The sequence below is a fragment of the Rhinolophus sinicus genome, chromosome 4, assembly GCF_057876585.1.
Source record: "Rhinolophus sinicus isolate RSI-liver-muscle chromosome 4, RSI-T2T, whole genome shotgun sequence".
In the NCBI taxonomy this organism is placed as follows: Eukaryota; Metazoa; Chordata; class Mammalia; order Chiroptera; family Rhinolophidae; genus Rhinolophus; species Rhinolophus sinicus.
In genome coordinates this window covers 8,490,812-8,506,282 of record NC_142504.1, presented here as the reverse complement: position 1 = coordinate 8,506,282, position 15,471 = coordinate 8,490,812, and the positions used below count along the sequence as shown (strand labels likewise).

The 15,471-nt window shown below is 41.5% G+C and overlaps 1 protein-coding gene across 2 annotated transcripts in view; it reads left to right on the top strand.

Moving 5' to 3' along the window:
- Nucleotides 1–5,695, top strand: part of SEPTIN7 (septin 7) — an 86,214-nt gene extending 80,519 nt beyond the window's left edge. For both annotated transcript variants that reach the window (XM_074340997.2, XM_019726311.3), the window contains exons 12-13: nucleotides 3,436–3,575; nucleotides 4,629–5,695. In XM_074340997.2, coding sequence (XP_074197098.1) covers nucleotides 3,436–3,575; nucleotides 4,629–4,668 — 180 coding nt within the window. In that variant the 3' untranslated portion in view covers nucleotides 4,669–5,695. The remainder of the gene's footprint in view (nucleotides 1–3,435; nucleotides 3,576–4,628) is intronic.
- Nucleotides 5,696–15,471: the final 9,776 nt, after the last annotated feature.

The following is a 15,471-nucleotide window of genomic DNA, read 5'->3' as shown; positions in this document are numbered from 1 at the left end:
ATCATATCATAGCATAGCATAGCATATATCATATCATATATTATGTATTATATTATATAAGATCTGGTCTTATAGTAAAATAAGACCAGGTCTTTTGTTAATTTTTGCTCCGAAAGACGCATTTAGAACTGATTGTCCGGCTAGGTCTTATTTTCGGGGAAACATGGTATACAACACCCTAATGTAATAAAACGGAAAAATAAAAACAAGCACTATGTTTATAATAAAATATATACTTCATTATGTAAGTGGACATAATGGAAGACAAAATAGTCAGAATATTTACCATGAACAATTAATTATAATGAGCAAGTTAGGAGAAATGAAATTATAAGCCATTCCATGTATTCAGTATAAGAAAAGATCAGAGTTTCGAGTGGATGTAAGAATAAAAACTAGTGTTAGGATAATAATGATAGACTGAACTTATTTGCATATGCATGAGAAAGAAAGAAAGAACCTTAACGGAACTAAGGACATGCCAGGGCAAATTACAGTCAAAGAGGAGAAAATGAAGGAATATGATATTCCTATAAGGAAACTATGGACAAACACAAAATAGTACAACGACTTCAGTATGAAGTTTCTCAGCATAGATTTGTTACTGTGTTCAAAAATAGTTTTTAAATATATGAGATGACATTAATATGAAGTGTTTTTTAAATGACCTTTAATTATAAAACTCAGTGAGATCCTGTGTTCTATATGACTCCACTAATGTAACAATAGTTGTATCTAAATACATTAAAAGGAGGTTCGGATCTCTCTGTTATATCCTTACAGATGGATGGTTTCAATTACTGCAATTACTGCATAAAAAATACTGAAACCCTCTTGAGTAAATACATAACCAAAAGTACTCTCTAACCCATTGAGTAGACAGAATGCAGGGAGTGAGTAAAGTATTCAGTAATTTTGAGGAAATGTTTTTATTCCACATTAAATTTCTTTTAAGTTACTGGGCTTTTCATGTAATCTCTTATTTGAAAAGAAACTTTCACTATTGTTATATTTGTCACAAACCTATTCATTGGAGACATGGAGTGATTCCTGCTGGTCTGAGACAGCATCCTGGCTGGCCCCTGTTAGATGGCCTTTTGGAGATTAAGTTTAGTCTTTTTATTTATCAGCCTCTGATTAAATCCATCCATTTGAGTCTCTACCCCTTCGCTAATAAAGAATTAATCTATATCAGAAGGGGAATAAAAATAGCAGTAATCAAGAATCTGTATTATCTCCACACTTAGATTCCATTGAAAATCTAAAAGTAGTCGAATTTACATTTGGTATAGACATATTTTAGGACTTGCTCCTAATAGTAAATGTTACAAACAAATAATTATGAAAGTGTAGGCAAAGAACCCTTCAAGAGTTTTTATGATTGCTGTGAATAGTGAAACGGAGTTTTGAGAAACTTAATTTACTCTTTAAAGGATAGACTCTTTCTTAGCGTTGAAAGGACCTGTGAAGAGAGCTCGACCAAGTTTCCCCTAATACTGTAAGCCATATAAGTATATGCATAATATGGTTGAAGAAACTTGTTGAATCTTGTTTAATACAGTTTTTTCTCAAGTTCATTTGTGTGCCCAGCTGCTGATACCATCAGCACAGTGCACCAGGCACGGTCCTGAGCGTCTTCCAGGGTGACGTCGTTCCGCCCACGATAGCTCTGGGAGCCAGATGCTGCCGTGCATCTCCCTCTGTTACATGAGAGGCGGGATGAATGAACTTGGTCAGTGCTGCGTGCTTGTAAGCCAGCATCTGAACCCACTTAACTCTTTGTTTGCTCTTACTCACTAGACAAGTCTGCAGTCACATAGCCACAATTTCAAATTCTAAAAAGCTCTGAACATTGCAGAACCAGGCGTGGAACGAATAGTTTTGTTTCACTTGATGTGAATATTTATGTTTTACTACAAAAAATAGTAGTGTGTTTGATTATAGGTGCTATCCTAGCCAGCCCAGGAGGGTTTTGTAATTATAGTATATACACTTGTTTAAGTAGTATTGCCTTTTCTAAAATCTGAAAAATTCTGAGCTTTGAAACACTTCTTACCCCAAGGGTTTCTTGCGAGTGAGGCATTGTGACCTGTACTTTTTACAAACATGCACTGAATAGAAAAGGTACTTATGTGTAACAGAAATGTACAGGTAAGGAATGATGAATCCCTGTGAACCCACTGTCCAACTTAAAATAAGTCATCATGAGTTCAGTTGTGCCTCTCCCCTGGGGTACCCATCTCTCTCCTTCCCAAAGTTATCTATTCTGAAGTGTGCCTCTATGATTTCCTTGCATTTTTTTAATAACTAGGGAGATTTTCTTATGTTCCTGTTTTCTGATATTTTCTTGGTAACTTACTTGCCATATCATCAGGAAGATCTTGCCTCACTTTGTCTTAGATGGTTTTCTTTTGTAGGAATTGCCTGAAATATTTGCAATAGGAATGAATATGAAGTCACTTTATGGGTTTACAACATAATTAAGAAAAACTGTATGCAAAATTATAATCCAAATTCATGTTAACTTGCTGAGGTAATATCATCTTTAATAGAACATAATTCCCAGACATCTGAAGATTTTGAGTAGTTCTTAAGTATTTGGTGTAGGTGTAATTAGATTTAATTATTTTTTTTGTATGTATGACTATTTTCTTCAGAAGTAGGTTTACTAGTGCCTAAATGAAATTATTTAATGAACCGTTAGATAAGCTCTGTTTCTGCAGCTACTTTGCATGAGTGTTTCCTACTTCTCAGCCAGCATTCTTTATGGCATTGATTCTCAGTGTAGGCAGAACCACCTGCATTAGAATCACTGGGGCACAGATTTCTAGCCATCACATCCAGATATTCTAATTCAGTAAGTCTTGGTGGAGTCCAAGATTCTGTATTTTTAACAGACCAGGTGATATATATGAAGGTTAACATATGAGAACCCCTGTTTTGTAAGACTCAGGGGACCTTACCTTGATCTTGGAACTCTTAGGTCCTTATCTGCCTACTTTCTTCCCACTTGTCTCAGCTTTCTGAACTTGGGATTAGGAGACAGGTTCAAATCCTGGTTCTGCCACTTTCTGGCTAATGATCTTGGAAAGTGCCTAACACTCCACACCTATTTGCTTATCTGTACAGGGCAGCGCGGCTTCCCTGCCGAGCTTCCTATATGCTTGTGAGTAATGGAAAATGAGATAAGATACGTCTGTTATAAAGTGCTACACAACTGTAAGCTGCTTGTACTTTTCCCGTTTCTCAAGATTATTCTCTTGGGTCAGTGACCTTTTGGGTGGCAAGTCCCACAGGAGGAGGAATCTTAGTGTTTTCCAGATGGTATTCTGAATTTATAGCACAAGAACTCAGGGCTCATACTTGTCACATTAGGATGCCTTCTGCTCCTGAGTTCTTAAACAGTTTTATTTTGTATATCATGCTGTGATTTAGCTCCAACGGCGCCATGAGCAAATGAAAAAGAATTTGGAAGCACAGCACAAAGAATTAGAGGAAAAACGCCGTCAGTTTGAAGATGAGAAAGCAAACTGGGAAGCCCAACAACGTATTTTAGAACAACAGAACTCTTCAAGGTAACTAATAATCAGATTCTCAAGAAATGCATGTATCAATGTTTTAAAAGAATTATTTTCCTATTTTAAAAACATTAGGATAACAATTTAAAAGATATCGCCCGTTATCCTGCATCCTAAGTACAATTATTTTCATGAATGAGTATTTTTATATAGATGAATGTAATCTGTCTACTATAACAGTATTTTTTTTCACTACACTTTCCTCAACTTAACAATCTTTATAATTATAATTTAGTAGCTTTATAACATTCTCTCCAGTTGATCCACCATAATCAGTTTCTTACCTCCTTCCCACAATTGTTAGACATAATGGTTGTGTTCAATTTTTGGTGGACATAGAGAGCACTGCTACAAAGATCTTTTATACATTCAAGGGTATGCTTTAATTGTGCTGAATTATTTCTTTAGAATAAAATCCTTAAGGTAAAATTTTGGATATCTAATTCCTAATACAGTTAATAAGTTTCTCTCTCTTAATTTATACAAAACTCAGTAATATTTGTACCTTGATTTTTAAAAATTTTCCTCATTAGTCCCATTTAAAACAGAAAAGGTTGCATTGCTGTAAAGATTCTATAATTTACCCTGACTGCCAAATGTTTTCAAGATTAGACGTTTGTTTTATAACACTATCCTTCTATTAACTTTTTTCCCAAGGGAGAGGAAAATATATTTGTAAAAGCAAATGCATTTCAGAATGAAAATGGCCGTAGGGAAAAAAGATACTCTGTTTAGTGTCAGTTCATCTTTTTTAATTTACACTATTTCATTTGAGAAGAATTATTCTCATATGAGAATATTTAAAAATGTTTTTGTCATATATTTACTGTGTTTATTCTGGAATGTTGTCAAATACTTGATTGTCTAAGAAAATACTATTATGAACTAGCACTGTCCTCATTGTTCACTTCTAAATCTTTTAATTTTTCAAATGAAAAAATGTTTGAAAATCGAACACAGTTGTAGCTGGGTTAGCTATTGCTACCATATGTTGTTTATAATGTTTATAATATAGTCAGTCATTTTGATTATTTTCCTTTAATCATTTAGAACCTTGGAAAAGAACAAGAAGAAAGGGAAGATCTTTTAAGCCCTTTGTTGACCACCAGTTACATATTAGTTGCCAATATGCCAGCTTGGACATCAGTGTTTGTTGGATCCGTTTGACCAATTTGCACCACTTTTATCCTTAATGATGGATTTAACAGCATGACAAAAATTATTATTATTATTTTTTTGTTCTTGGTGGAGATTAAGATGCCTTGAATTGTCTAGGGTGTTGCGTACTTAGAAACTAACAGCTCTAAGTACCTTTCCTACATTTTCTTTTTTTATTAAACAGATGTCTTCAGTTTAATGCAAGAAAACATTTTACTGTTGTACAATCATATTCTGGTGGTTTGATTGTTTACAGGATATTCCAAAATAAAAGGACTCTGAAAGGTTTTCATTGAGGATAAATTGCCATAATATGATGCAAACTATGCTTCTCTATGATAATTATAATGCAAAGGTTCCATTCAATGCAGCGTATACAATAATGTAATTTAGTCTAACACAGTTGACCCTATTTTTTGACACTTCCATTGTTTAAAAATACACATGGAAAAAAAAAACCCTATATGCTTACAATGCACCTAGAGCTTTTTTATAACAGCCTTTTTGTTTGTTTGTTTGTTTGTTTGTTTTGGATTCTTTATATATTATTCTCATTTAGTGCCCTCTTTAGCCAGAATCTCATTACTGCTTCATTTTTGTAATAACATTTAATTTAGGTATTTTCCATATATTGGCCCTGCTAAAATAGAATATAGCATTTTTCATATGGTAGGAACCAACAAGGAAACTTTCCTTTAATTCCCTTTTTACACTTTATGGTAAGTAGCAGGGGGAAAAATGCATTTATAGATCATTTCTAGGCAAAATTGTGAAGCTAACGACCGACCTATTTCTACCTATGTGCAGTCTCTTTATTTTACTAGAAATGGGAACCATGGCCTCTTGAAAAGAAAAAAAAGTCACCACTTTGCATTTAGCTGTATTCATATATTGCATTTCTGTATTTTTTTTTGTTTGTATTGTAAAAAATTCACATAATAAACAATGTTGTGATGTAATAGAGTGTGGGTCTTAAATATTTTACAGTTGGTATACAAGACTAGAATATGTTTGGGAAAAACTTTTCAACTTAAATTTGCCTGCTCCACAATTGTAATGCTTATATTTTCTCTTGTATTTTGTTTCATTTAGAATGTGTATGTGTTGATTTTGTAATTTATGAGATAGTGTTTCTCATTACTGTCTCTCATTAATATGTTTTTTCCTCTAAGAACAAATCCCAACTCACGTTCATTACATAAACTCTCAAGTCCCTGGAAACTGAAATTTTGTTAACTGGAAGGAGGGTGGTGTAATTTCTTTTCAGTAAGATCAGATTACGTAGATTTTAACAATGCTTTGTGGATTTTTAGGTATATTTAATGCATCCCAGTTCATTACCTTAAAAAGTTACACCATATTGGTTACTTTTTTGAATTAATAATCCAAGCAGAAGGAAGTAACTGATAATTCTGATTAGCCGATATTTTTATTTACTTCAGAGTCAGAAGGATTTAAATAAATCATTATGCTTGGTAGATCATTATTGCTTTTCAAAGATATATAGATCTAAAGTGTAAAACATATATTAAGATTTTTCACATGACAGAATTTTGACTTTACACATAAGTTCTCCCCAGGGTACTATTTTTAAAGCAGATCTCATGGGGCATTTAAAAACATGATGGAGGAATGCTGCAGTAAATAGTTATCCTACTTGATGATCAGCACTAGTTAAAAATTGTCTTGGAAAAGTTATTAATCCAAAATGCCTTCTGCTGTTGAACAGCATAACATGGTACGAGTGGCTTTTTAAAACTAAATTGGCTGTTATTCCAAGACGAGAATCAGTTAGGTGTTCAGGAATAACCATACGTAAACATGCAGGGGTTTTTGTTTTTCCTTCTTACGTTAAGAGAGACTGGATTGTCGCCTCTAACCAGAAAGGTTTGGTTTTAGGGAGAGAAGGACAGCCTGCTGAATTCGAAGAATGCAAAATGAAGAAGTTTATATAGACCGCCTGCCTAACTGGTGAAGAACTACTACTTCTAGAAACAGGTTCTCATAGTTACCATTTTAAAATTCTGTATATTGTGATGAGTCATCTTTGTTCTACCACTCTAGTGAAAACGTTCACAAGTCTTCATCCCTGTCACGCCTAAAGTTTTACCTGAATCTGATAGAGGACCTGTGCAACTTGACTGGGTCTTTTGATTGTTGACTCCAGGCTTTTTGAGCGTATTGAGGGCTGTTTTTTCTGTATGGCCTGTGGATTTCTGAGAGCTGCTATATATGATTGGTCGGTCATGATACATACAACGTTCAGGAAGGCATATCCTGTAAGGAAAGGCCAGTTTATAAACCGCACGAGCAATGGCTAGTTATATAATTGAAGTAACTCGTTGACCGCTGTCTTTCTAATTAAATGGGATTGGCCAAGTCAGCACTAATGCCGGTGAGCAGTTTGGGCACCGTGTGGTAGAGTTTTACTGCCGCCTAGTGGAATGAGATCTAATTGTTTCTTTATCAAGATCACAAGTAACAAGGAAGGTTGATAATGGACATATGGCTTATTTCTGTGCAGCTCAGTTTGTAGTCTCGGAAGCTGAGGAGAGCAGACTCCTGCCTCTCAGACTCATTAGCTTGGTGTTACTAGCACCTTCACATTCTGACTCCCTGCACCTTTCATGCCTTTTATCCACTTGGAGAAGCTGACCTAGAAATGTGGAGGTCAGACTATATACTAGGTGAGCAAGAAGAAAGCAAAGAGGGCCGCGGGTCTGATGGTGCAGCGAGGGCAGTGTTGACTTAGCGAGTTGTCTATGTCACCATCTCCAAACCGGGTCCTGTGACCTTGGGAAAATATTTTCAGGTCTGTATCCATCATTGTAATTGTACAAGAAGATGTATGCATGTACTGCTGTATTAATGTGAACATTATGAAACAACATTTTAAAGAATGGGGAAAAAAAGTTTAGCACTCTTCTCAAGCCCCAGTGGATTACCTAGCACATTTCACTTTGGAAGCCATTCATCTAAGTAATACACAGATTTGTTCATACTCAGGTATTGGTGAATCCCTCAGTTCGTCCTGGGGATTAGGACGAACTACTTGATTGGTATCCTACTTGTCTGGAAAAATTACAGTCTGCCACTCCAGTAAACTGAAATCTTTTCTAGTGAAAAGCTTGCACAGGTAAGCAAAAATGGGTGTACTTCATTCAGGACATTTTCCTGCTCCTTTTGCAGCAATGGTGACTATCCATGTATGGGACACTTGCTCCGTCCCGGACAGTAAGCTGGATAGTTGATGTGCATTATCTTCATTTAATCCTCAGTAGATACCATCTCATCCGTTTGCAGAGTACAAACAGGTTTGGGGAGGTTTGTTTAGTGACTTGTCCGATAGGTCGTGGGTGACTGGTGGGGTGCAGTTTGAACCAGGCTTGGGGACACCAGGGCTTGTGTGCTTCAGTCTTAGCTATACGCCTACCTGCTGTGTGCTAGAAAACACTGAACACTAGTCACCTAGGTTCAAATCCCAGCTCTGGGAATTCGGCACGTGGCTTTTCTGAACATTTGTTTCTTGAGCCATGAAATAGAGCCTCCCTTGCCGGATTGGATGAAGATTACATTCTGACTGCAGATGTGAAGGTGACTGGACTCGAGAAGTTATCCTTGAATGTTAATGGAAGTGATGATGCCGGGGCGATTACAGATTAAGAATACTGTTTTTCTCCAGTTTTAGGTACGATGACTCGTTTTCAGGTAGTTCGATAGGTCTCTAGACCTGCTGCTTTGTACACAGAGAGCCTGTTGGAGTTATTAAATGAACTGTTTCAACCGTGGAAATGTACATTTGGTGAAGAGTGAGTTTTTTATGCTGCTAGTAATGGGAGTTATGAAATATGTCGTTCTTTGCAAGTAATGCTGAGATGGTTTTTCAAAGTATCTCCCCTCTCATGGAAACATTGCTGCTTTTCAAGCAAACTTGGTTCCCATGATTTGGGATTAGTCCATAGAATGTTCAAAGTTTAGTGTCAGCTGTTTTCAGCAAAAAATAGGGGCTGACAATTTCCTGTGTTCTTTAGAAGCCTTTCAGAGCTTCACAGGAAGAATGAAGACTATTCTTGGCTTGAACGTTTGCCCCATGGGGTGCTGGGCTCAGCCAAACAGCCTTGTATTAGCAAAGGAAGGTCAAGTGAAAGGAGACCTTGTTCTGTGGCAGGCTCTCAAAGGGGAGCTTGAAACCACATTGGCCACACAGAACCACTGTTTTAGATGCCGCGTTTGTGGACCTGCCGAAATCTAATGCCATTCAGGCTTTTGGACATCCTTTGGGATGGGGAGAGGGAGCTTTTGACACCTCTGAGAATGGAGATCTGTGAAGATGTGGCATAAGATGGGACTGCCAGAGGGGGTGGGTAAGACACTGCCAACAAATGTCTTTTTCCTCTCTTCAGAGGGGGGTGGGGGGCCGGGGGTTCTGCTTAGCTTCCTAGCTTCCAGGTATGTCGCAAGGAGCAGCAGTTCACCCTGGATATTTACAAGGAAACAGCCAACCACGGAATCCTCATGGGTGAGGGTTTGGCTCATCCAAGTGTGGGCAACTGAACTAACTTGGCTTAGCAGGGACTTTTTTTCCCTCTTTTATTTTGTTGTCTTTGAATTTCACTGGTCTCTTTCATATTTAAATATATGCTCCACTTGACTGCAGGCGCAGAAAAGTTCCCTGTGTCTTGGATAAACCAGTAATTTAAGCAACTTGGCAAATGGTGGGTGAAGTGCTGGGTGCCCTGGCACAGACCCTCGTGTTACTGTGAGCTTTCCCCCTTTAGACTTTTCAGAATCAGGGAATGTATGTTTCATCTGGTTGGAGTCAGGAACTGTTGATTTTTTTCCTAGGGATAAATCGCACATGTGCCTTACACGAATCTGGCTTACTTTCAAAACAACAAAAAAGCAAACATGTTGTAATTAACATTTCAGGAACATAGTTCTTTCACACAGACACCAAAATAAAGTCCTCATTAGACCTTCAGGTTGCAGGGTACAGGTGCCAAGATCTCAAATTGGCATTTCCTCTCTCGAGCCTCCATTTGTGCCTAATTAGACCCCATGTCTCAGGCGCTTGGAAAATGGAGTTGAGGCCACTGAGGCCACCCCCTGTGGTCTCCATTCAGGTGGGATTGGCCCAGGTATATAATCTGTGTCCTGAAGAGAAGATGACTTTCTTCCAACTTGTGCTGTGAGGACTGATGGACTCATCCAAACAGATGCGAACATTTGGACGGTATTCAAACTGGGAAAGATACCCGTTTATCAAGGGAGAGAACAGAATCAGACAAGTGCAGAAGCAAGCATCTGTTGAGCGCCTGCTGTGTGCTAAATACAGAGTTCACACCAATTCTCAGAGCAGAATGCTACGAAGTGGCTGTTACAACCCCATTTGGAAAACAAGCAGACTAAAATTGCACTGTATGATTAAATGGCGTTTGTATTAAGTATCCATTGCTGCATGCAAAGCAACAAATGCCCCCTAACCTTAGTAACATTTAAACTGTAATAATGGCATTTGTTCGTTTCTACTGGAATCAGCTGGGTGATTGTGGCTGGGGCTGCAGTCATGTGAGTGACTGGGGCTGGGTGCCTGCGTCACTCAGGTCACTGGCAAGCTGATGTCTGGAGGCCCCAGTCGTTTGCTACATGCCCCTCCGTAGGGCTGCTTCAGTGTACTTGTGATGCAGTGGCTGGCTTTCTCCCAGAACAAGTGATCCCAGAGAGCAAGGTGCAAGCCACAGGGTCTTTTATGACCTCACTTTGGAAGTCACAATATTCCCACAATATGCTGTTTATTGTTTATGCAGCAGGGTACTGTTCAACGTGGGAGACGGCTGTACAAGAGCTGGAGTGCCAGGAGGTTGGCTGCTATCACAGTTTCTCCATTTTATGGTTAGTTTTTCAGGTGTATAAATAATGCTGCAGTGGACATTTCTGTACTCATCTTTCCCAAATATGCAAGAGTTCCAGTAGGCTTGTGTAGCAACATGAACAAAGCCAGTGAATGTGTGGCTTTTAGGTTTATAAGCCTCTGGCAAGGCTTCTGGATGGCATCGTGCAGTGTTGAATCCCCTGTCCCCTCCCTGCTCAGACCAGATGTCTCCACAGGCCCAACCCACAGCCTTCGTTAACTCCAGGCATACGTCTGCACAGTCTTGACCAGAGCAGAGAGTGGCATCTCTCCCCAGCCTTTGAAAAACCTCAGGTAAGAACTGCAGCAGGTCCACTGTGGTGGGTGGCACAGACATGATCACTGAGAGAAAAACACTGAGCCAGACAGCACCCTGCTGCCCCGAAAACTTGTCTCTCCCTCGGGATTATGGGTACATGAGATGCTAACTGCAGCCAGCTTGGGCCTCTGAATCAGTTTCACTCACCCAGTCCACACTCCAGCTGGAAGCTTAATAGGGTGGCCATCCTGGGGGTTTGCCTGGCCCACAACCCTCTTCCCCACAAGCAGGCAGCCCCTGAACTTTGTTCCTCGTGAGACTGCACCCCCTCCCTCCCAACTGCACCCCCCCCCTCCCAACTGCCTGCCCTGGATGTGGGTTTACCTGGTCCCTACTCTGGGGGTCACGGGTGCACCCGCAGCTCGTATCCCAGCACCCCTACCCCCCAGGGCTGGCTTTCTGCTGGCACCCCCAGCAGATCGTCAACCCCTCACTTAGATTTTTCATGAACTTTTTTCTCATTTTTAATTTTGGCCAAAAGTACTTTTTTTCTGAACCATTTTGGAGTCATTTGCAGCTCTGTGCCCCTTATAGTAAACCCTTAGGTGTGTTGTTTCCTAGGAACAAGGAAATTGTCAATAGCAGTACAATAGTCAAAATAGGAAGTTTAATGAACTTTTAATAAAGTTTAACATTTATACTCTTTGCTGCCTTATCTTCAAACATATATATACATATATATAGAATATATATACATTCATCTTTATATACATTGTACTTTGCTTTGTGGTCCAAAGCCCCCAATTCTGGCTGATGTGCTTGCATTTCCCTTCAGATAAATTTAAAGAGGATCACCTCATGTCCATGGCCTGGCCCCTTGGTGCCAATAAGCCCTGTGGGTTGATTGGTTGGAATCAGTGGCACAGTTGACACCAGAGTCTAGGGTCCAGGCTCCTAGCTCACTTCTCTCTACTCCCAGTGGGGCAAACGCATTCCTCGTCTCCCTCCCTCCGCCATGCCCGCCCCACGTGAAGCACATAGGTGCCTGACGCTCCTGCCCTCCGGGGGCCCGTGGCCTCTGAAAGAAACAGGCACGAAACACCCTGAAGGGACACAGTGCAGGGCTACAGTTGAAGAAAATGGTGGGGTCAACATTTGTTCTATGAGTGCCTCAGGCTGAGACCCACAGGCTCCCCTCCCCCATGTCCTAGGCGGCGCAGGCCCTGGCCTCAGCCCTAGCTGTACCCCGCCCCACGCTAAGACTTCTCTTTGCAGCCGGGTGAAAGGAGAAGCCCGCCGCCACGTCCCGCAGAATGAAAGCCGAAGGCGGTGGCGGGGGCCTCGCCCAGCAGGCTGGTGAAGGTGGGCTCTCCCGCGCCCCCTGGCGGCTGTGGACGGCCGCGCAGGCCGGGCTCCCCACGCAAGTGGCCCGCTGGGCGGCGACCCGGCGCCGTGCCTGCTTCATCATTCTCCGGCTCCCATCTCTTGGGGTCCAGCGGGGGCTGGGATCTGTGGAGCCCCTGCCTTATTTCCCTGGGCCGCCATTCGAGCGTCCGCAGTGGGCTGTGGCCATTGGGACAGAAGGTGGCAGCATCCCCTACGGGCTGTGATACCCCCCTCACCCCACGCTCTGGGAGGTAGTTTTCCTGGGGGCTTCCCGAGCGCTGGCCGCCCCTGGATTCCACACCACTCAAAAGTCGGATTTTATTTTGCTTCAGAAATACTTCAGGATCTTCTATTTTTATTCAGGGAAAAGTTTTAAGAATGTAACAAAAATAATTTTGACTTTTGAAATAGAACATTGCAATCAAACATACAGAAAACATTAAACGTTGGACGGTTCTTCCAAAAGTTAAACAGAATGGTCATATGACCCAGTAATTCCACTTTGGGCGTTTACCCAAAAGCAGAAACAGGGACTTGACCACCAATATTTGCACGTCCGCGTTCACAGCAGCATTTTTCACAATAGCCAAAAGGTAGAAGCAACACAAGTACCCAAGGACATATGAATGGAGAAAGGAAGTACGATACAGACACACAACGGAATATTACTCATCACTTCAGCCTGTGAAAGGAAGGAAATTCTGACCCATGCTACCTACCATGCATGAGGCTGAGGGCCTTCCCGGACACAAAACGACACATGCTATGAAATCTCTGGGATAGGCAAATACTGGGGACAGAAAGACAAGCGGTTACTAGGTCCTGGGAGTCGCTGCTTAATGTTTCTGTACAGGGTACAGAGTTTCTGTTTGGGGTGTTAACATATCCCCTGGGAGGGGCAGGCAGAATGTGCTAGAATAATCCAGCAAGGCCAAGCTCGCTTATTGACTCGTCCTTAGCTTTAACCAGAGGAGGGCGTTGCAGATGGTACCGTTTCCTAACAGGCATCAGGTTATAACCGTCCGTGCATTCCAGAGTATTTACACACATCTCACCCACGTGCATCAGGTAGGTGCCAGTTCTGGCTCCACTCCGTGGGCCTAAGCAAGTCTCCTGACTTTTCTTTTTAAGTCTCACATCCCTCGTTTGGAGAATGGAGACTGTTATCTCCACCTCGCAGCATCATTGTGAAGATAAAATGAGATTGCTTCTATCAAGCGCCTCGCAGAGCGTCTGGAACACAGTAAGAGCTCAGTATATATCGGTGTAGCAGGGTGCTGGGGGACAGATTGAGAAATTTTGGTGGTTTAGTTTTGTGGATGTTTTGTTTAAGTAATTCTGTTTATCCTTGTGGAGTGGGGGCAGAGTGGGCTTATGGCTGATTGGGAAAAAATGAAAGGTACTATTCTCCTTCCAAAGAACCAGCCTTTAATATTCGTAAGCTGTTGACCCGCCTTCCATGCAGAAAACCTTTGTGGTTTTAAGGCTGATGCCTTATCATGGCACAAAGAGGCAGAAGGAATGTGTTGTGTTTTGTAGGCATGAAAGGGGGACAGTGCCCTGAGCCTGCCGTCTGTCTCCCAGGAACAAGGAAGAATGAGTGGTCGGCTCACCTGTGAGAGGGCGGATGGCTGGCCCTGAGCAGACCCGCGGGGAGGGGAGGGCATGGAGTTGTCCCGGAGGTCCCCTCCTTGGCCGGGCCCTGCCAGAGGAAGGGAGGAGGCCAGTGAGTGTGAGGCCGCAGCACTGCCCCTATGAGGACACCAGGAGGACCATGAAGGGCTGTGTGACCCCCACTCCCACCGGAATGTTGTGGGATCCAAAGGAGGAGTCCTAAAATGGCTGATTTTAAATACCACCGTCTTAGCAGGTGGTTCCTATTAAATCAGGAGGAGGCAATCTGATGTTATTTGCACCTCGAGGTGACTAATTCCTTGCGAGTGAAATGCCAAGATAACATAGCGAACATGTGCTTGGGTCTTGGAATCTCAGCAAATCAGGACCAGACGGAACTACTGAAGTGAGTTTTTCATCCTGTAGTTTTGGTTTTCTTGACTCCCAAGTCAAGAGAGGGCCACTTGCCCTGGCAGTGATGGCTGGGTCCTTTGGCTGGGAGAATGTCTCTGAGGAGGCCATGCAAAGAGGTGAGAAAAGATAAAAATGACAGGCATTAGCCAGGGAGGTTCCGTCACAGCCGCCATCAGACCCGCAGGCAGTGCCACCAGGCTTTCGGGAATTCCCTGGGTGCACAGAGAGCTTTCTGGGCTTGCATCTGCCCGTCTGTTCATTCTTGGTATCCAGTATTGACTCATTCAGACCGTGGTACCTGGGTGGACTCATAGGGACTCACCCAGCAAGTTTTCAGGTTCCAATAAACAAATATACAAAGGAATATTATGTGTGATAAAAAGGAATGAAGTACTGATACATGCTACAACGTGGATGAACCTTGAAAATGTCTCAACAAAGAGGCCAGTCACCAAAGACCTTACATTGTACGATTTTATTACATGAAATGTCCCAAAGAAGCAAATCTATAGAGACAGAAAGCAGACCAGTGGTTGCCGGGCCCTGAGAGGTGGGGGAGGGGGCCACAGGTGGCACAGGACAGGGATGTGATAGCTAAAGTGCGCAGGCTTCTTTGTGAAGAGAGGAAAATGTTCTAAATTGCCATGTGGTGGCACAGCTCTGGATATACTAAAAAGCACTGCGTTGTAGATTTTAAGTGGGTGAATTGTAAGGTATGTGAATTGTATCTCAAGTCATTACTTAGGGACTAATTGAAAAAATTAGGAGCTAATTACGTAGAAACGAGCCCATACTTTGAAAAAATAATCCACAGCAGAATTCCCTTAACTATCAAACTTAACAGGTGCACTTGAAAATACATACGGTTCAGCTCACACATATTTAAGGCGGGAATTGCTATAAGAAGTGTGAGATATGTGTGGTAAGTTCACTCATCTGTTATCCAGAGCACCTGTGGAAAAGGTGTTGCTTCTTGACTTTGGTCAACAACCACGTATGAAAACAAAATGAAAAAGGTACAGTCATGTATACTCTTTCATGAATATCTCCCAGGAGTGCCACATCCTCTAAGAAAAGAATTTCAGGGGTTAGTATATATGTAAACAAACGGTTTCTTGTGATCTTTTCAATGTGCTCCCCAAGCTGGATCC